Raw genomic sequence first — 21183 nt, 5'->3', positions numbered from 1 at the left:
GAAGGGTCTGTTCACAGCCGTTAATGTTAACCTGTGTTAACTAAATATTGGTGCATGTACTTGTTTGTCTTCCTCCCGTGACTGCTTTTCACCGGCTAACAAATCTTAAGCGTTGACGCGCCTGCATGTATCGGAAGTTTTTCGAATGTGATCGTTGATTCTATCTGTTGTGTAGTTCTCGCCGAACCTTGTGTACGCTCATTGTATACGCGACACGAATTGTGCAGCACTTTCTGGAAGGCACGCGGGCACCAGCGATTACGCTGGAACCTTCGACGAGTCATGTATAAAAGCCGCCGCGCTTGACCCGCAGATCAAATTTTCGATGATCGCCGACTGTATTCATCGCTATCGTTGTGCTTTGAATACCACTAGCTTTTAGTGGCACAAGTTCTCCTAATAAAGGGTTAGTGTCATCATTCACAGTTTTGCTACTATGTTCTTTAAAAAAATTAAATTATGGTGTTTTACGCGCCAAAACCACTTTCTGGTTATGAGGCACGCCGTAGTGGTGGACTCCGGAAATTTCGACCACCTGGGGTTCTTTAACGTGCACCTAAATTAATTACACGGGTGTTTTCGCATTTCGCCGCCATCGAAATGCGGCCGCCGTGGCCGGGATTCGATCCCGCGACCTCGTGCTCAGCAGCCCAACACCATAGCCACTGAGCAACCACGGCGGGTTACTATGTACTTGACCGCCACTACAACGTGCCAATATACTAAGAGATCTTTGATGTCTCGCTTCATTGATATGTTCGGTCAACGGTCCAGTAACGCTTTTTCACTGAATGGACAGCTGTTAGTCGGCGCCAACGAAGGGATCAATGCCTGCCGTTCACAGCCATACTGAAGACAAGCAACACGTATGTCAGGTACATTGCACGCATTAGAATTTAGCGAGACCCGCTACGATGGCTTATAACGGCTATGGTCTTGCGCAGCTAAGCGCGAGGTCGCGGGATCAAATCTCGGCCACGGCGGCCGCATTTCGATGGGGGCGAAAACACCCGTGTACTTAGATTCATGTACACGTTAAAGAACCCCACGTGGTGTATATTGCGTGCTTCTTTCCGCAGATGCTGCTAGGGCCCGTTTTGCTTGGTGCTGTGCGCTTGCAAAGCCGGGAGAGCTTGCACGGCGCAGATACCACAAATCTTATGCCATTCCTTGCGGCCACCTACTTGATGCTGTGAGAAATGATTATATAATATATATATATAATCTTCAGCCTATTTTAAGTCCACTGCACGACGAAGGCGTCTCCCTGAGATCTCCAGTTACAGCCGTCTTGCGCCAGCTGATTCCAATTTGCGCCTGCAAATATCCTAATTTCATCACCCCACCTAGCTTTCTGCCGTCCTCGACTGCGCTTGCCTTCGCGGACGATGGAAAACTAGGTGGGGTGATGAAATTATGTCTATATATATACACAATCAATGAGCATACAAAAGGAAACCGAGGTGCCCGATTATTAGTCATATCATAAGAAGCCAACAAACAATGACACCAAGGACGGCATACAGGAAGTTATCCGCAGTTCTTAATTGAATTTAAAAAATTATAAACAAATGGAAATGAAAAAAACTACTTTCCGCAAGTAGGGAACGATCTCACGTCCTCGAATTACGCGTACAATGCTCTTACCAAGTTACCAAGTGAGCTACCGCGGCGCCGTTTACCCATCCACATTCTGTGAACTAACCCTGGGAGTGTCAGCCAGCTCCAGCACTATATATATATATATATATATATATATATATATATATATATATATATATATATATATATATATATATATATATATATATATATATATATATATATAGAGAGAGAGAGAGAGAGAGAGAGAGAGCTGAGTCCGTGATTACTCTACACTCCAGTAATTCCGAAGGAAATCAGGGCTCCATATTCTTGCGAACAATGTGCGCCCGCAGTTCATATGTTTGCACGTTCCTTCGAAGAAAGAGGCAAGGGTTCGGTACAGGAGATTACACGAGAGACAGAAGGCTTTGCGTTTGCTCTTGGAGAGCGCCGGAGATGCGTAACCATCAAACGCAACGTAAAAGGCAAGCTGCCGTGGGTGGCGTGAAGGACACCTTGAGAGGCGCTCTCGCTCTTTACAGCGTATTAGGAGTCATCTGCAAGCAGATTACACGGTTGCTTTCTCCTTTTTCGACATGCACTTGCTTGCAAGTTTGCCTGTTTTCTTTTTTGGATACTTCCTCAGCTAAGCATGACGCAAGAAATATGGCTACAACGTATACTAAAACGAAGAAAAGCGAGAATCCCCGCGTCCGTTGGCTCTCGGCAGGTAACACTTGACGAATGAAACGGGGCGGACGGCTGTTTCCTGCTTGAGTGAACATGGCAGCTCGCGAGAGCAGGAGTCTTCACGCTTCCTGCATAATCACGGTCTGTGGTCTCCACAGCTTTCAAGATGGCGCAGAAGATTTCCCTCCGTATGCGCTAAGGATAAAACACAGCACCTTAGCTTTGGCCAACCTTCTTTTAATTGTAACGACGTCCGAGTTAAACTGAGCATTTATAAAGCTCTCCTGGGACCATTCATATAAAAATGTGGATGAAGGACCTTGGCTTGAGTTTAATTCGATGCCGATCACTTCATTGTTGTTGTTGATGTTGATGATGATGTTGATGTTGCTGATGTTGCTGTTGTTGCTGTTGTTGCTGTTGTTGCTGTTGTTGTTGTTGTATCTCACACTGTTTTGCGTACCGCACTTCCATTTTTTGTACGTTGTGTTTTGTCATAGGTTTGTCAAACCATTGAACGATTGATTGATTGATTGATTGATTGATTGATTGATTGATTGATTGATTGATTGATTGATTGATTGATTGATTGATTTGCGCTTCCCGTTCTTAATTAGAACTGCACACACTGTGGGTTTTTTTATTATTCGCTTGCGCAACGTATGTCGTTTGTAGAACAATGATGCTGAAAAAAAATTTATGGGAACCTCCAGAACTTCGTGGGATAGTTGCAGCATGTTTAAAAGTAAATTAAAGATAGGCAAAATGTTTAAACACATTTTTGTTTTTACGCCACAGTAATGCCTATACGCAAAACCGTGTAGACGCGAACGACGGATCTCTAACTTCATTAATGGTTGAAAGATTGATGTAGCTATGATTTATTACGCAAATGTCGGGAACGTTTGTCGTCGGTTGTTTTTCTATACGGTACAGAGTAGAAAGCGTTGAAAAGCTATACCCTTGCAATAGCGGCTAAAGCGTCAAATAAAGCGCCATTCAGGACGGAGAGAAATGCTAAAATAAAGCACGTTGCTAGCGCAGAGCGCAGCTGATTGCACGAAAGAGATGCCACCGCTTGTTTTTCAGCACGTCTTCCAGGAAGCATCGACAGAGTTGCTTGCAGCAAGGTTAGCGGTCGTCAGCTTTCGATGAGCGCGACTTTCGTGAGCAAAGCCGCCCACTGCTAGGCGGCAGAAATGGCGAGACGAAATGGAAGGCCAGTGTGCTAACAATTCATGCGTAGCTACAGCGGCAACTAACTCATTTACATGCAACCGAGGGAAGAAAGAACCAAGCTTAGTCCACTCCGAAAGGACCAATTCGACGACATGGAAACGACCTTGCCCCCGACGAGTGGGCCTCGCAGACGACATGCAAGGGCAGTCTCGTGCAGCGAAGCTCAATCCCAATTTCTCGCGCCACAGAGCAGCCGCCTCCGGAAGCCTTTTCGCATCACCGCATCAGCGCAGCTGCAGCCGGCCACGGGGCTCTCGCGCGGCCGCGCTGCTTCGCTCCAGCGCGAGCGGGCGTCGCGGCGGGAAACCCGACGCCGCTGGCTGAACGGCGCTCCGCTGTTGGCGGCAGCGTGAGCCCAGCAACACGGTGCATCGAAAGCACACGTGCCCACCGGGTTTCAGTGGATTCCGGGACGCTGTGGCTTACATGGAAATCAGCTCGCCGACGCGGAGGCAAAGATGGCCCACATTAATGTCACGCCAGTGTCCATCCCATTTTTCACGACCTGACACCCCGGTGTACGGACTTCTGCGCGATAATAGGGAGTTTTAGAATAGGGGCCCCAATAGTTTGGGGCCCCAAAGAGCTTTGCGGGTGTTAGCGTTGGGGCACGTAGGTGTGAAGAGCTTTAGAATAGGGTTTGACGTTTGCGGATAGCGTTTTGCCCTGACAGCGCCACTACGGCGTCAAAGAAAAACTATTAGAAATAATTAGATAAAATATACCATTTTATAATAAGAATAGTAATTTTTACTTGCGTGTATTCGCGTTTAAGTACAATTTAGAGGTTATTCTCTGTAAGCAGCAAACAATTAGCTGCGCTTAGTTTTGAGCAAACCAACTTTACTAGCCTTCACCAGCCAAGCTTAGCCGTCTTAGGCCTACGAGCCATAAAATCCACAATCGAATTCAAAATCAGCGGCGTCTAATGAGTCAATCTTCATAACACACGCTAGTTGAGAGAAAGCGATAACCGCACTCACTTCTCCTAGCTTGGGAATTTCACGCGTTACCGCGAATCGAACCCAGTTTTGTGCTAGGTTAGAGCAGTCGCTTCGATGGGTGCCGCCATGTTTGCCGACGCAAAGCTTTTGGGGCCGCTATTTGGGCTCCCGCTAAATCGGTGAAATAGCGTTCCCAACGCAAAACCCAAACGGAGTTTGCGTCTTGCGCATGCGCAGTGGCTTCGACGCTATTTCTTTGGGGCCTCAAAACGTTTGGGGCCCCTATTCTAAAACTTTCTAATACTGCAGTATATTGGGCCTCGCCAGGTCATCGTCATCACTGCCTTCACAAATTTGACCCAGAGATGAAAATGCGGATACCACCGAACATGAAAAGGTGTAACGCAATGTTGCTGCACAGATTACGACTAGGTGTGGCCTTCACGCGGCGCTACCTGCATCTCATCGGCCGGGCGGTCGGCCCGAGTTGTGAGGAATGCGGTGTTCCTGAGACGACAGAACACCTCTTGTGCATCTGCCCGCGATCTGATGTACAGAGAAAATCGATGAGACATCTTGACAAAATTTGTCGTTGGACGATTAACTGAAAAGATTCTATTGGGACCTTCACCTGATCCTCGTCATCAGCCTGATAGTCTTAAGGCTCTAAGCAAATTTTTGTATGAGAGCGGACTGGACAAGACTTTGAAGAGTCTTGGAGCGTGCAAGATTTTCACCACCATTTTCATTCTCATAATCAACGTCTTCTCTATTCTTTCTGTCTACACCCTTTCCCCTTCCCCCAACGCCAAGTAGCAGGTCAGAACATTGATTCAGACCGGCCTGTCAGCTTTTCTATCATAATTAATACCTCTCTCTCTCTCTCTCGTCTCTCTCTCGTCTCACGTCTGTACGATCACTCTGTGTAAAAAAAGTCTCGTCAAGTACCATTTAGATCCCAGTCTAAAACCGTAGGTTGTTAAATTAGCCCGGAGCTCTCCACTACTGCGTCTCTCGGGTAGCCCCTCTGTAGCTTTGAGAGACGAAATCCTGCAGGCTACAGAAATGTGCCAAAGCTGACAGAGGAAAGAAACAAGAAGGCTTAAACGCTGTTACTTCGAGAGTTTAACGCTATTGTCGTCGCGAGTTGTTTCAACTTACAGGGAAAGAGAAGAAAAGAGAGAGGGCAGGGGATGTCAAACATTGCGCCCACGGTACATTCGTTCCCATAGTGACGCTAATAATAATCTATGATACGTCAGCAGCAAGGTCAAGCGCGAAACGTTGGACTCGATTGATTGATTGATTGATTGATTGATTGATTGATTGATTGATTGATTCATTCTATTCTACGAAAGCAATTAACACAATGAAAGATGCTACATCTGAGGGCACTGTATTTGAGCCCCCTATGAGCTTCACAGACGCGCACCTAAGTATGAGTACACGAGCTTGCTTGCAGTCCACCCCATGGGAATGCGGCCGCCGCGGTCGGGGGTCGAAATCGCAACCCCGTGCTCAGCAACAGCACGCCGAAGTCGCTGAGCAGCCGCGGCGTGTGTGCGACCGAGTGAGGAGCCCGCGGGGAGCGTCTGGGTGGTGCGCCAGGCGAGGCTGCGGGAGTGAGACGCGATGACAGATCTCCAGTTCCGCTCGACGGCGGCAACACGCCACTTCGGAAGGCGGCCGGCAATTACCGCCGCCGCATACTCCGCGGGCGGCCGCGTGGAACGGCCAGGAACACCGGCGACACCGAGACCGTTTAAAACAGCAACAAGCGGCGGTTGCTGCCTTGGCGTTGAAACGGCCTCCTCTTCGCACGCGTGTCACGGCTCATATGGCACCGCCACACGCTGGAAACAAACACACCGCGTTCTCTTTACCCAGTAGGAGGGGGGCTGGCCTATAACTGTCACACTGTCCGCAGTGCACGGATATCCGTGAATTTCCTTTTCCCGCCATTATAATCCTCCAACGGATGCGTCCTGCAATGTACGCAGTCGCCTAACTGTACACGACCCACATTTCGCAGACAATGCTAAGACACAGCTGGTGCGCATTGATCACTCATTGTTTCTGGCACTAAAGAGCGCGGTTTGTATGAGTAGGCCTCACCAAATACGCACATAAACAAAAGGTACGAACAGTGAGTAAGGCAACGATGATGCCCAACAGGTGAAACAACGTCAGCTTTCTAATACTCTTCAGTAACCATCGATGAGTCACGGACTTTTGAACCGGTGGGTCGTTTCCGCCACAGAGGTTGTTCACACGCACTGTACGCTTGTGAGCATGGGGCTCTCTTCACACCCTCTGCAGTGCCACATGACATCCCTGGCAGTGAAGAGGACGACTGAGCTAGCCAAATAAGTGAATCGAATAGCTACAACTACTCGGAACACTAAAACAGAAATGCGCTCTAAATGTTACGCATGGTCGGCGTTTGGGGTCTAGATCCTGTGTGAAAAGTGGCAACGAGACTGTTCAAGAATGGTTTGACATAACTCACAAACATAGAACGCGTTTCGGAAGTGGCATCTCCGATTTTGTAAAGTGAAATAAGTTACATTCACGTTATCAGTAACGGGAACCAGAAATCTGCAGTGTGCAACCAACCTCTGCACATACATTGGCTTAGCATAGCTCTTCTAAGAAGTAGGTGCGTGTTAGCGAAGAGTGCAACGCTGTTCCAAAAAGGCCACGTTCACAGTCGCACTGACGTAAGGGAGATAGCGCCGAAGGATAAGGCAAAGGGTATGGAGAGGAAGGAGAAAAAACACGTGTTGAGAAAGAACACGTTTCCAGGCCGGGGGACACGCTCTAACCGCCAGCTCACGATGGCAACCTGCGCACGGCGTGTTCCGGGATGCACCGGGGTCCGGTAAGTGACACGGGCAACATGCACCGCCGCATATCGAAGAAGAAATTAAAATAACCCCCCGCAAATTAGCCACAGCCCAGCTGATGCCCACTCTTCGAGCTGCGAGGCTCAAGAAGCACAAAAGCAAAAACGTCCCGTGGAGGGCTCAGCTTGGCTACGCTCTCTCGCGGACGCCCGCCGCGAGGCGGACCTCGCACCGGGCAGTCACTGCGTTGCCTTCTTGCCCTGCGAACGAACGCGCCCGTGCGCTTAGGAACACAAACACATTCGCACGTTGCCATGATGCCGCGGTATGTCGCAACATCTCCAAAGCTCGGTGGGAACGCCGGTGCTCTATCGCAGCCGCAGGGCGACGCGCTTGTCTTGCACGTTTCTCATTGATTAAGAATTCTACAGAATAGGCAAGCAAGCTTTAGTGCACAAGGAGTTGACGGCATAACACGGATACTTGTTCCGCTCATTGAACATGCCTCTATTAGGTGCCTGGCTTTTCGGATGCAAAAATGCATGCGCTGTCGCAATGCTCCTTAAAACACCAACTAGTCATCTTCGTGACTAGCTGACTGACCGTTGACGTAATACAGCGCTCAAGCCTGTGCGCAGTTGTGGTTGAAAGCATGATCAAGTTATTTGACAGAACAAGGGGATATCAAACGTTCACTTCATACGTTGTGACAAAAGAATTGGCAATCGTCGATAGCGCACAATAAAGTAAAACGTGTTTTCACCGTACGCTCGCACAGTGCATTCGCATTACCAGCAACACTATGCGGCGGACACCTCACGTTGAGGCTCTGTCAGGCAATCGTTTATTATGGTCAAACCATAATTCAAGCATAACGCTCTCGTTTACGCAGAAGCTATTCATGTTAAGCCTCGGTCACCGCCAACTTCTTGCGAAGCAAGTGCAACGGAAGTAAAGTCACCATGCGTATATTTGAATCGATAGTCGTTCTCTTTTAATAACATTGCATATCCGGATTAGTTCAATGCGTCCTCTATCGAAAGCGTCATCAACTGCAGCTTCTGAGTCTGCCTGTTTTGTATCATAAGTGAGGGCATCACAAATTCTAATCGCGAAACACTTGTAGGCGGCGTCAGGCAAGCTTTAGAAGAGTTCCAATCAAATCTTGCAGTGGTCGCAGGCATTAGCAGTGGTCGCCGATCGCGCATGGTCTCTCTGACCTCGCGCAGCCGTGTGGATCTCACAGTGCGTTGTTAAACTCCGTCATTCACGATTCATAAGATTATACCGTAATGAAAACTCAGCATGCAATAATTGTGGAGCTGGGAATCGGACGCTATAGACTCAATGATTCCATGTTCACCGACATAATGTAGCGCGAAGTCACAATTACAAAGAAGAGACACAGCACACGTCACAGGCGCTGATAACAACTTTATTCCAAAGACAGCCAGAACAATATGTACTGTATACTGTTCCCAACACACAGGCGCGCACCTGCCACTGCCGGGGGCGATTATCAGAGTTAGCAAGGTAATTTGGTAGATCGAAAGAAAGTAAGCTCCGCCTTGTACAAAACAACAGATGTCTGGCTTACGCAATTACTTTTTCTTTTCTTTTATATGAAACACTTCTAATAGCTCCCGTGCCGTTTTATTTTTATTTGTATCTTACTCTTCTCGCTGTCTTTCGAATAAAGTTGCTAGCATCGCCGGTAGCGTGTTCTGTGTCTCTTTTTTGTAATTGTGCCTTCGCGCTACATTATGTTGGTAAGCAAACACCAACTAGCCCAATAACAAGTCCTTCTACAGATGCTGTGTTCCACGCCAAACCGAACGAACCACCAGCTTGTCAGCGCCAGCGTAAGCTCGGGGGCGCTACTGTAAGCTGACACAGAACGCCGGAGGCAGGAAAGAAGAATAAGTACTATAGATGTGAAAAAAGGCACCGATGATTACCGAAAAGAGGTAGGATATCCAATGCACGACAACGAGGAAGAGGAGACGGGAGAGAGTTGGCTACGGCGACAGCAATGTGCTTTCGTCCCTGTTTGATGCTTTCAATGAACAAAAAACGGCGATTCTTTGTTCTGCCCTTGAAAAGTCTAGCAAAAAATCGGTGTTTGCAGTTCGATCTAGTAACGGTTGCTCCTACAGCCCTTGGTGGAATACTGAGTGTTCTCGTCATTATGAAAGAAGGAAAACAGCCTGGAAAAAGTTACAGTAAGTGTTCAAAAAATGGGAGTGATTCTAAACTCTACAGAACTGTATTTAGACATAGAGTTTCTAAAGCAAAAGACGACTATGATTGCGAACACTTTGAAAAGTGCACGCTAGTTTTTAGATTTTGATAGATAGTCAATTCTCTTCGTAGCAGAAAATATTGCCGCCACCAAGTAACATTGACTCGATCGGTTTCACTGGCGAAAAATGCACAATTGATTGAATAAATCTCAAAGGATTTAGAAAGTCGATTCACTTCAATCAATCAATCAATCAACTTTTATTTTCGCCTCAGACAATACATTGTTACTGCGAAAACAGGGGGCCAGAGCATCAACTTCTTTATTATTTCCATGTACCAAGTTAAGAATCCGGTTAAATGATCTATGCTGAACTGGCGATCACTATGCTGAACTGGCGACGGCAGTGGAAAGTCCGCCACATTCCGCCATTGGTGCGGACGGAGTAACCACAAAAATAGTTAAACATTTATTCAAGGAGTCCCCAGGTCACCTTTTAGACGTAATAAACTGTTCTACTCAATCTTCGTAGATACCTTCCAGTTGGAAACTCGCTAAAATTATTCCGGTTCTTAAAAATAATGGTGACGGATTCACGTTGGACAATATTCGACCAATTTCACTAACCTCTAATTTGGTTAAATTAATAGAGAGGATTCTCAATGTTCGTCTTATGAAATTAGTAGAGGACAAAGATGCACTCAGCCATTGTCAAATTCGTTTTAGATCTGGCTGTATGTACCATTTGGCACGCTCATGTGGAGCTGGAAAGCCGAATAAAACTAGCACGACGCCAGAGACGGATTGCAGCTCTATAGTAACTTTAGATATATTAAAAGCCTCTGATAGTGTAGAACATGAAGTATTATTGTGTCGACTAACAAACCTCGATTTCCCAAAATATATAATAAAATAGTTTAAGGAATTTCTAACTGTCAGAGAATTTTATTGCTATGTGAAAGGATTTTCTTCAACCAGACATCGACAGTCGCGTGGGGTTGAATTGAATTGATTTTATTTATTATAGATTACAGGTTATAACATAAAATAATATACAGAAGGAGGTACCGTAATCAATGACTGTATCGGGACCTCCTGTTATTTATAAATATGCGTTTTCTAAAGCAACGAATAGAACTACATTAAGATCATATATAAGCAAACATGGAAGAAAGTAAGCACTGGAGAATGCTTCCAAAAGAGCTGTCATTTCACCTTTATTGTAGAACATATTACTAACCTCTATATCTTGTCATAATGGCATGTGCACATATGTATACACAGATGGCATTGCGTTTTTTTTTTGCATCAGACAATGACATCTACTCGTTATATAGTCGATTTGCAAACATACGTGTGCGCCATAGAAAACTGGTTACAAAATATTCGCCACTCTCTTAACGTCAGAAAATTCTCAATTATAGATTTTCCTGTAAGGGATCCAATACATATAAACCTTACCTACCGCCTGCAGAATATACCTCAGGTGGACTCGGTAAAATACCTTGGCATAGTATATGATAACCAGCTTAGTTGGCGCAAGCACGTTGAATATATAAATTTAAAGGAGTGCGAGCGGTTGGAATGTTAAAAAGGCTTTGGAACAGTCGATCGGGGATGAGGAGAGACTCTCTTGTGATGATTTATAAAATGTACCTAAGGCCCATTTTGGAATTTGGATGTGTTCTATGTTCAGGTGCGCCGCTATATTACTTACATCCCCATGTTCCTCTGGAACAGGAAGCTTTACGCCTGCGCCTTGGTTTACCAAAATTCGTTGCCAACAATGTACTACACCTAGAAGCACGCTTACCGTCTCTTTTGTGTAGATTTCGGCTATTAACTGTTCAAACCTTCTTAAAGATGTATCGTTTCCATATAAAATTACAAATAATTTTTATATCTCAGTCTGTAGTATTTCCTCAATTCTCCTGGCCTTGGTTCCACACTCCTCAGGTAGTCTTCGTACACGCACTTGTTGGTCCCTTAGATGTACGATTAAATGAGATCCCTCCTATTAGCAGTGAGACAGAGAACCTCCAGTTATATTTGACGATCTATATATCCAAACAACACGAAACACCTTTCTTACAATATAATAAATAAGCTGTTACAAAATAGCTTATTGGAGCTAAATATAAACGGCGCCATAGCAACAGATGCATCGCAATCAGAATAAAAATCGGGCATTGGAATTTTCTCTTCCTCTTTTGAGTGGTTTTCTCTTTAATATTCCTGACTACATACCAGTATCTTTAGCTGAGTTTCTGGCGGTTACATTGGCTTTACAAAAAGTGAGCTCCTCAATCTCAGAAGTTGTAACAGTAAAGGATTCTTTATCTTTTATGTTCAGCTCTCACTACAAATAGTGGCTTACTTATATCACGTACATGCCATTGTCTAATACCGTCTCACTTAACACTAATTAGGTTGGTATGGGTGCCTGGTCACAAAAGATTAGTTATTAATGAATTAGCAGACAGCTTGGCGAGAGCGGCCCTTAGTGGCCCATTTATTCCGATCCTAGCCTGCATCAGTTTTCATAACTGCTGCTAGGCGCAGGAGACGTGCCGTCATGCAAAGACTTCTTGAACTTATCATTAAAAAATTTAACTGATTACCAACACCTCCTATTTCCTTGGGGTAGAAACTTCTGCCATAATAGAAAAATTCAAGTCCTGGAGAGCTATAACGAAAAGCTATTCAAAACTTTTCTATTCCAATTTTGCAATCAGCCCTCGAAGATTGATAAAAAAAATCAGCCCTCGACGACTGACAGGCGCAGCCCCACTGCGCCTTTCAGTCACGTGACGTCACGAAAACAGCGAAAACGCCCCATCTGATATATGTGCACATTGATTGTGTATGATTAGACTGAACGAAAGAAAAATAATAATTTCTGATTCGCCACCTTTTCGCCATTAGCAAAAAAGGCGTCGTTTGACCAATTGCTACTGGTCAAACGTTTTCGGGCTGCGCCCATTTATCTGGCTTCATTCTTTCAGCTATTCAAATTTTTTTCAATACTGCTTCTTTTTAGATTAGTTTGATCTTTCGTTAAAGTCACCCGATTCTTGGCCATGTGGTGTGAGTTACTGTTAAAGGCAAACAGACAACAATGTACGTCATTGTTCAGGCACGAGAAAGAGCCGAAGACTACGGCGTGCGGCTGCGACGTCGAATGCCTTCTTTTGAAATCTCTGTACCACCCCAGCTTGCTGCAGACGAAAATGCATGTTTGAGACGAAACCAGGAAATAATATATGTATAGTAGCAGTGTAATTACCTGAATTTCATGCGTGCACCTACACCCGAGTACACGATAGTCGGTCTTTTCCTGTTTACTTTGCTGCTGCCTATCAGGCACTAATGCAAATAACAAAGCTATACTGTATTTGTGCGGGTAGACACCGCGGTCGAAACGGTTTACTGGACACCAAGACAGGACCATGCAATTGCACCGAAACGTATAAATCGCTTCGGAGTTCGCCGAGTTCTTCCAGCTGCACGTCCGGAAGGGCCAAACATGCTTCTTAAAGAAGCCAAATGGCTTTACCTTTCCTTCATATTTTTTTTTATAGTATACGATATGCCAGTTTGTAGGGCGCTTGGAAATGTGTCTCCCTGTCTGCTCGAAACAAGCATCTGGTTAGCGTGCCAGCATAAGTCCGCCTGGTCAGGTTAGGACCACCGGTATTCCGTTAGCTTGTCGTTTCGTGCACGATAACCTCAGCCTTAACGTCTGCGCGCAACCGCAATCATCATCCTTCTCTGAATTCAAAGCAGGAGGGCGTCCGAGGAAGAGGACCTCCTCCGAACCATGCCATCCCGTCGCGCCCTCCAAGGCGGCCACGGTCTGCAGCGGCGACCGGCAGCTTCGCAGGTGTTTTCGAGCGGCGCTCCCGTTTCGAGCGGACGACGCCCGGCACAGACGCGCGGCGGGGTCGCAAGTGCACGTGCGCGCGGCACCCGCCTTCCTTGCAAGACCCCGAAGCACCTCAAGGCGTGCATACGCGCTGCGGCCTAAACAGAATGCCAGAGTTGAGCTCTCCACGCTTAGCTCATGCAAATTTGCCCCCTTCACGCTCGCCGGATCGCAACCTTATTCCGGAATGATCACACGGCTCTGGCGATGGGCGGTATTAACGTGAGCTGCCAAAGGCATGTACTATAGTCTGCCGAAAAATTGTGCGAATCGAGCATGAGGGGCTCACGAATTTCCAGCTGCACCTGGCAAGATGCAAATTCTATTAGCATGGATGTATAGTAGGTGTCGGTAAAAAAAACAAAAAAAAACACAATTTAACCGATTCAAGAAATTCAAGTTTTATGACGAGCCATATCTGACGGAGCCCAAGCAACGGTGTCGGGACCTGGGCAGGTACACATATATTCCGGAACAATAGCGCATTCTCGACTTTCAGGATATTACCAAACGTTGTTAAAGTGCAATACTGTGATAGTAACTGAGGATGTATAAATATGCGCACCAAGCGAGCGCTGCAAGCGTTCTTGAGTGATGCTGGCGATGAATGCAGATTATGTAGTGCACCCACCGCCACTAACATTATTTGATGGCACATTATTTGATGTTGAGAACGTTCATCACACATTAGCCGTTGCGGCGACTCGAAGCGCCTGAAAAATGTATCCCATGGTGTCTGTCCGTTAAAGAAAAACTAGGGGCATGCGAAATTGACAGTCACGCCATGAATGTGGTCAACCTGGTTACAGGGTTGATTCCTGCCATCCACACACGGGTGTGCCTATATGTATGTGCACAGGATCACATGTTGATCAGGGTAAACCATACCGGAAAAGGACGCGCCATACGCAAGCACGTTTCCTCCGGCCATCGGAAGCGAAACAGTCATCCCCTGACATAGCACACCTGTCGTGATGCTGGTAGGGGTATACAAGGTCGTGTTCGAAAACGTATGGAAAATAAGAGTGAGAGTGCTAGAGATATAGGCATAAACCACGGCGACTCAGCAAATGCTATCTATATATGCGTTCTCACCAGCAAACAATCTATCATTTAGCCTAGCGTGGCTCATTATGTCTCTTAGTAGTAGCAAAATATGTTTATTAAAAAGGAGATACTTCTTGAAGCGGACTTTGCGTATTCGCGGGAAGGAGGGTGCGTGAGGGGACTCAGATGGCTCAGTTGGAGTGAGGTATATGTCAAAGCTAGTCTGGCAGCTTCCCTTGTTGGTTGAATTACAAGTGCAAATAGAGTGAGTGTTTGTACAGCAGAGTGGCGTACAGTTTGAGTAGGAGCCACTCTTCGTACGAGTTGCGCTGGAATTGCTGAAGTCGGCGGGCTTCTCTACGGCGTGATTGATCGAAGACTCTCGCACTGTCACAGTATAGGACTGCACTAAGTGCGGTGCTGTTGAAGCTTAGAAGAGTGATGTTTGGGCTAGTTGGTTTTCCATTTTAGATTGTGTGGTACAGCGCGAGGCAGGGACAAGGGACGCAAGACGAGGACAAGCGCGGCCCTTGTCCCTGCCTCGCGCTGTATACAACACAATCTAAAGCTGTTGAAGCATTCCTCACAGTTCTCTTCAGGGCATTGTTTTCCCGCGCGGGAACCGGTTGTGTAGGAAGGAGGGCTCTCGCCTTCTTTTAAATTACCTACAGGACACGGATTTGGCCTCCACATGGTGAACTGAGGAGTGACCATTTGTAATTGGGAGGTATGTGTCTGATTATGTGATTTATTTATTTTAAGTGTCGCTACGGTGGAGCAGTTGCCGGCAGCAACTGCAAGGCTAATCCCACCAGTAGCCTACAACCACTCAACTCATTTGGCGCAGGTTCTGAGAAGAAAGAGGACGGATACGCCCGTTTGCTGCTGAATGCAAAGCGACCTGCTTACTTCGAGCTCGCCGGATAAAGCCTAGTAGCTGAAAGAGAATTATGATAGTATATAGAAAGCGCACGTGTTGCAAGTTTGAAGTTCTTCAATCTGTCACTGCCGTCATGATTTTTCTGCAAGAACACGTTCTCAAATCAGCATGTGCAGCGTGTGCAGTGCACACGATCTCACATCAATGGCACGTGCTGTCTTTGATAGTATTCACATGTTCAGCTACCACTGCGTTACGCTCGGTGCCTTGGGCCGGCATGAGCACATTACGGGAAGCCATCATCGAGGCGTCAACGATGCGAATTCCGAAGTGCTGTGAGAAAACTTTGCAAATTTCCGCGACGTTACAATGTCACCTGACACAGTTTAGTATTCGAAATTAGCGCTGACCTCATCTGATCTATACAGGCTGTGAAAGATGGCACAAGTGGCGAAGGGCCTTTGCTGAGCCAGAATGCCCACAAAGTAAACAAAGCTTTGTGAGTCACAAATTTTAAAGAAAGGCCCTGCTTCCACAGATATATGTATCTAGGTTTGAAAATAGTCCGCTCACTAAAGAGGAGAGGGGCTGTCTACGAAATGGAACATGAACTTTAGAAATAATCACAATTCGCATCGGTGAAAATTTCGAACGGCGCATCATGCAATGCACTAAAGCTGCTCTAAAGTACAACGTCCATTTTGATTATTCTTTTCTCTTCTCGTTTTAGCAATTTCTTTTTTAAGTGGTGTGGCATATAACGGGGGGGGGGGGGGGGGCGCGGGCTTTTGAAGTTGGATTGTATGAAAAGCAAAGTGTATTACAGTAATAAATTATCTCAGTCACAAATTTTCACTTATTATATTTGTAAGCAGTTATTCTATAGCCCGAGCATCAATCAAATTTGAGGAGGGGCTCTGGCACGCGCTTTGGTATGTCAGAACATGTACGGATCTGGGACAGCCTGGATCGCAAGTCAACAAGTCAAACAGCGTATAATATTGAGGCACAATTGCTATATATATATATATATATATATATATATATATATATATATATATATATATATATATATATATATATATATATATTACACAGTGAAATGGCCTTTAAATGTGAGCGATAAAGTCTGAGATAACATATGCCATAAGTACAATAAATGAAATGTTAATTAGTGAAAATTTGTCATTCAGTGAGTTGATAATTGTGATTTGTCGTTAAAGAGATGTCCGCATGTCCATGTAATCTAATTACACTATTTGCCACTGGCGTGATTATGTCAAAACATTCAGACAAGACTAAGAACAGGCTGCGCGTGTGTTTTTAAACGTAAGAAATCTTTGAAACTTTTTCCGTGGTCCACTGCGACAAAGCTTGTCAGCGGCACGTAAAACCCCAGAACTTAATTAATTAAGCTTGATAGCGTAAAAGTTTGAGGTGTGGCTGATTTGAGGTCGTTATAGATTAGATCGTTTGAGCGCACCTAAACCTCAAAAACTGAAGGTTTAGTGAGGCCGACACAGGAATTGATTTCAGGCTGAGATGCGTCAGAGGTTTCGAAAGTTTGAATGCCTATTTATGCCTATTATCACACATACTATAGAAAAAAAATTCCGTGTCACGGACTAGCAGATTTGATTCGCCAACTATCGTGCACCCCGTATACACCGCGATGTAGCTAACCTTTTTATTCGATCTTACTGACACAGGTCTTCCTAACTAATCTTTTACTTCAGCTTTCATTCTGCTATTATTCAGCAGTGGACGTAGCATTAAAATTCGAACGCGCAAATAAGACCCTCTACCTCTCCCGAAAAAGAAAACTACCTCTCACGAAAAAGAAAACTTGCCATAAAGTTTCAACAGTGCAGTGTATCGTGCGCCGTATGACACCACTCGGAGACCATAAACTGACAGTGGAGTGACGTTGATCGAAGGAGTCGTTCAGAGTGGCTGCGCCTGCCGTTCAGGGAACACGGGCATCGCTCTCCTGCAAAGCTGCGGTTGATAACAATGCGTGCGTATTTCTCGCGCTGCGTGTGACTCCGCGTCGTCTGGCGTTCCGTTACCGACCGAGCGGCGTCAGTACACCTTGCAACTGTCAGCAGCAGCACACCCGAGCCGCGAGGAGGGGGGGTGCAGGCGACGCCCCCCCCCCCCCCGGTCTCATTGTCCCGCGTCGTGCGGGAGGTGGTGCCACCGCGGTTCAGCGGCGCGCCGCGCGACCACCGCAGGCAGCGGGCGTGCCCCTGCGCCATTTGGCGCGAAAACCGCTCCAGTTCAAAATAAGTCCCTAGTCGCGCGGACCGAAGGGACCTAGACTCGGCGTGACGACCGCAAAACGACTTCGGCCGCTTCTCCTCTCGTACAGGTGCCGACCGAGAAGCTGTTCCGCAGCAGCGAACAGCGCAACGAGAGACGGGGTCAGCGGTCAGCGAGGTCTGGCTAATGTGCGCCGCGCCGTCGTTGGTCACCGTCCGAAGAGAAGGCTCAGGCAGCCACAGCGCTGGCCAACGGTGGGCGAAGGGAGCAAGAAAGAAGAAGAAAAAAAAAGGGCGTCCTTTTTCTCTGCGGCGACACGCGTCCTTCGCAGGCGGATGAGTAAACGTGAAAGTAACGAACGGCCGAAGGAGCGGCCCATGAAATGCTGCGCGTCGCGGACGGACGGCCGCCGATTCGCCCGTTTCCTCAACGGATTCTCGTCGAGGAGCGCCGCTGCGCTTTGGGCGCCCATTGTGAACGCGCTGACAGGTGTCCCTGCCGCCGTCTCCGCTGCACAGCTGCATCGGCTTCCACTGCGTGCGACACACTATACGTGTTCAAAATGCGCGTTGCTTCGTTTCAGTCTTTTAACGCAACGAGCGCTGCGAGTGCGGAACGTTAGACGGCGGAAATGCTGCTGATGTATTATATTAGTTTGTCCTGGTTTCTTGGGACTAAATATAATGCATTTCAGAAACCACTCTGGGCCTCCAGATAAAGTGGATTTGTTGTCGGATCAATGGAACAATATGAACGCATGGAGTACAAGCATGTCAAGAACAAGCGGGTTTACGTACCTTCACCTGCATGGAGTTGGAAAGTTTGGATTATGCTTCGTGTCATCCACTAACTTCTCCAATTTCGCATTACAGCGCGGGAAATATGTGTGTTCACTGGTAGCAGCATAGCGTGGCTATATATGGAGGACATTCTCATCTTTACAGAACTCTTAAATAACATCCGAATGGCTAGTTGAAACAGAGAGAGATAAACGATTCGAGGATAATCTTCGTACGCTTCCACGCACGAATTCCGTAGCATCAGCGGAAGCGCGTAACCTATGGAGCCTTCTTATTCCTACTTGTTCTGCACAGATTGTAAACACCTGCTTACATCCGGTGTAACGCCGCGAGTACTTCAGTGGACGTACCCATAAGTGCCATTTTCTTGTAATATCAACCACTGTCTAGCCTGTCCGGAACTATTGCCAAATTCTCCGAACATTTTCTTACGAACCTCTACCGCAGCCGTAGCTTGTACCCTATACCCTAACCACGTTCCCAGCACGCGGAGGTCCACGCCCCAAACTTCAGATAGCATCGCGTGTTTCGCCGTCGCACGGGACTGTTGCTGAAGGATCGTTAGGTATCTGTCAACAACAGTGCCAGTGTCGATGACGGAGTCACCAGCGAATGCAGCTGTCACTCGAAACCCTTTCGGAGGGTGCGCGTGATGGCATGCGACTCCGCACCCACTCTCCCGTCCGACCGCCGTAGAAGCGCGCCAGCGGGCGCGGCACTTACGGTTCGATGCTGCTGAGCCCAAGTGTATCCACAAGCAGGTTGTCGGTGACTTCATTGCTGGTCAGGGCCGCGGATCCGAAACCCGACCAGACGCCGCAGAGCCACAACCCGGCCAGGGCGGCTAGCATGGCGCACTGAGTAGCTCCCGGCGTCGCCGCGAGGTCGCAGCACCGAACGAAAGCGCTGCCGCGCGCGCGCGCGCGCGCGCTAGGCGTGCGCGTTTGCGGGCGTCTGGGGCAGCGGGCACTGGCCGCTGGTCAAGCTCGCGCGTGACGCCGCCTCAGGCGTCGGAACCCATGGTCCGCGGTCGACTCGCTGCTGCTTGCACGGCCGGCTGAGCACACACGCGCACACACTCGCGCGCCGATCACGGCCTGCCAGCGCGGCCGGCCAAAGCGCGCATTTCGACGCGTCGCTGAGTCAGGTGCCTGGCGAGCTCGTAAGTTATTTTGAAACTGGCCAACGCCGAAGCGAAAAAACCTGTTGTGGTGCGCTCGGACCGCCGCGAGGACGCCGTGATGCGAGTGGGCAAAGAGAAAAACAAAAAAGCGACGCCAAACCGGTTTGCTTCTTCTCTTTCTTTTGAGCGAGAGATCATTATCGAGCGGCGGCAGAGGCAGTGGAGTAAAGTGGAATTACGAGCGCACTCGTGACGTCACGATTTTTTGGGGTCGCTGCGGCGGCAGTCTTGCGTGTTGGCTTCCTCGTCAGTTCTTTGCCGGTGAGATGTTTTTGTTGACGCCGACGCCCACATTTTTGCGATGGGCGGCTTCGGCGCACGGAACCGATCGGCTGTAGCTGCCGCCGCCGAGCTTCCCATTAGATAAGCAACAAGCCTCCTCGCGTCAAACAAATGCGCGCACTGGAGGTGCACACTTAATTTGAATGGTAGATGTGCGCGCGCCTCGGGTGCGATGCACCCTTGCTTGTACGCAAGTCATCCGTGTCGTTTTAACACGTGCCAAGGAGTGTAATGGTCGCGAATACATGGAGATGCGGAAGCCACCTCTGCTCGGGGAGCAGCGATGAAGAACGACGCGGCTATTCAGAAGCGCTGGGCGGCCCAGCGTGTTCGGGGCGTGGACTCCCCGAAAAGTACGGAGCGATAGCAGAAAGCTGCTTTCGCGGCACTTAAGGGCCACGCAAAGAATATGCGGTCGCAATGTGTGGTCTACGCTGCTTACAGTGAAAAGCGCGCGTCTCCAGCAGCGGAAGCCTAGTTTTCCATGAACCTTTGCATGTAGCCGTCACGTCACGGGACATGAAGAAGCAGAGTGCGCGAAGCTGTGCATAGTCGAGCAATATATGTCACCGGGAAGCCGCCTTCGTTAAGCCCAGCGCCTGTTCTTGCGAACCGCTCGAGCGTCTGAACTACTTTCTGAACGCTAGTAATGTAGCTTTGTTCTTTCGTATGCTTCCAATACATTTTCACCGAAACCGGCTCAAAACTTACGTTTTCCCTCACTCCTGATTCAATCGCTAATCCGCGTTTCCATCTGGCTGTTTATTGCGGTTGCCTTTGCAAATTCTTAAATTAGTGCAATACTTTAAAGCATAAAGCTATCTTGACAAAGACAAATTAATATTTCATTCATTCATTCATTCATTGTTAGAGCTGTTGTGCCCAAGCGTATTTGGGAACTTCGTAGTAGTTTTTAATCAGACGGCATTTAGAAATTGAAATAAGCTGCCAACGCGAAAATGAGTGATACTGGACACTTCTTATGTAAGTCAGCTTAATTACATAGCACATCTCATTGTTAAGCAAGCGAAAAGAGAATTCATCAAGGTTAGTGATAGATGTGGGCACGGTCGCCCAGAAATTTAGTTATAAGTTCAACGTTGCTGAGTTGTATAGTTTGCTAAGCACGATGAACCGTAAATTATTATTATTATTATCATTATTATTATTATTAGTAGTAGTAGTAGTATGAAAACTACCGGAACTGAGTCATGCTGACGCCCTGTTTTCAACCTTAGGCCAGTGCAAAATAAGTTAAA

General features: G+C 47.3%; 1 protein-coding gene across 1 annotated transcript in view; it reads right to left on the bottom strand.

Moving 5' to 3' along the window:
* LOC142590338 (CD109 antigen-like) overlaps positions 1–19623 on the bottom strand; it is a 105963-nt gene extending 86340 nt beyond the window's left edge. Inside the window, exon 1 of the mRNA XM_075702392.1 lies at positions 19183–19623. Coding sequence (XP_075558507.1) covers positions 19183–19310 — 128 coding nt within the window. The 5' untranslated portion in view covers positions 19311–19623. The remainder of the gene's footprint in view (positions 1–19182) is intronic.
* Positions 19624–21183: the final 1560 nt, after the last annotated feature.

Source organism: Dermacentor variabilis, chromosome 1, assembly GCF_050947875.1.
Source record: "Dermacentor variabilis isolate Ectoservices chromosome 1, ASM5094787v1, whole genome shotgun sequence".
NCBI classification, from domain to species: domain Eukaryota; kingdom Metazoa; phylum Arthropoda; class Arachnida; order Ixodida; family Ixodidae; genus Dermacentor; species Dermacentor variabilis.
The sequence above is the reverse complement of the archived record's forward strand: the minus strand, read 5'-3'. Positions and strand labels throughout refer to the sequence as shown.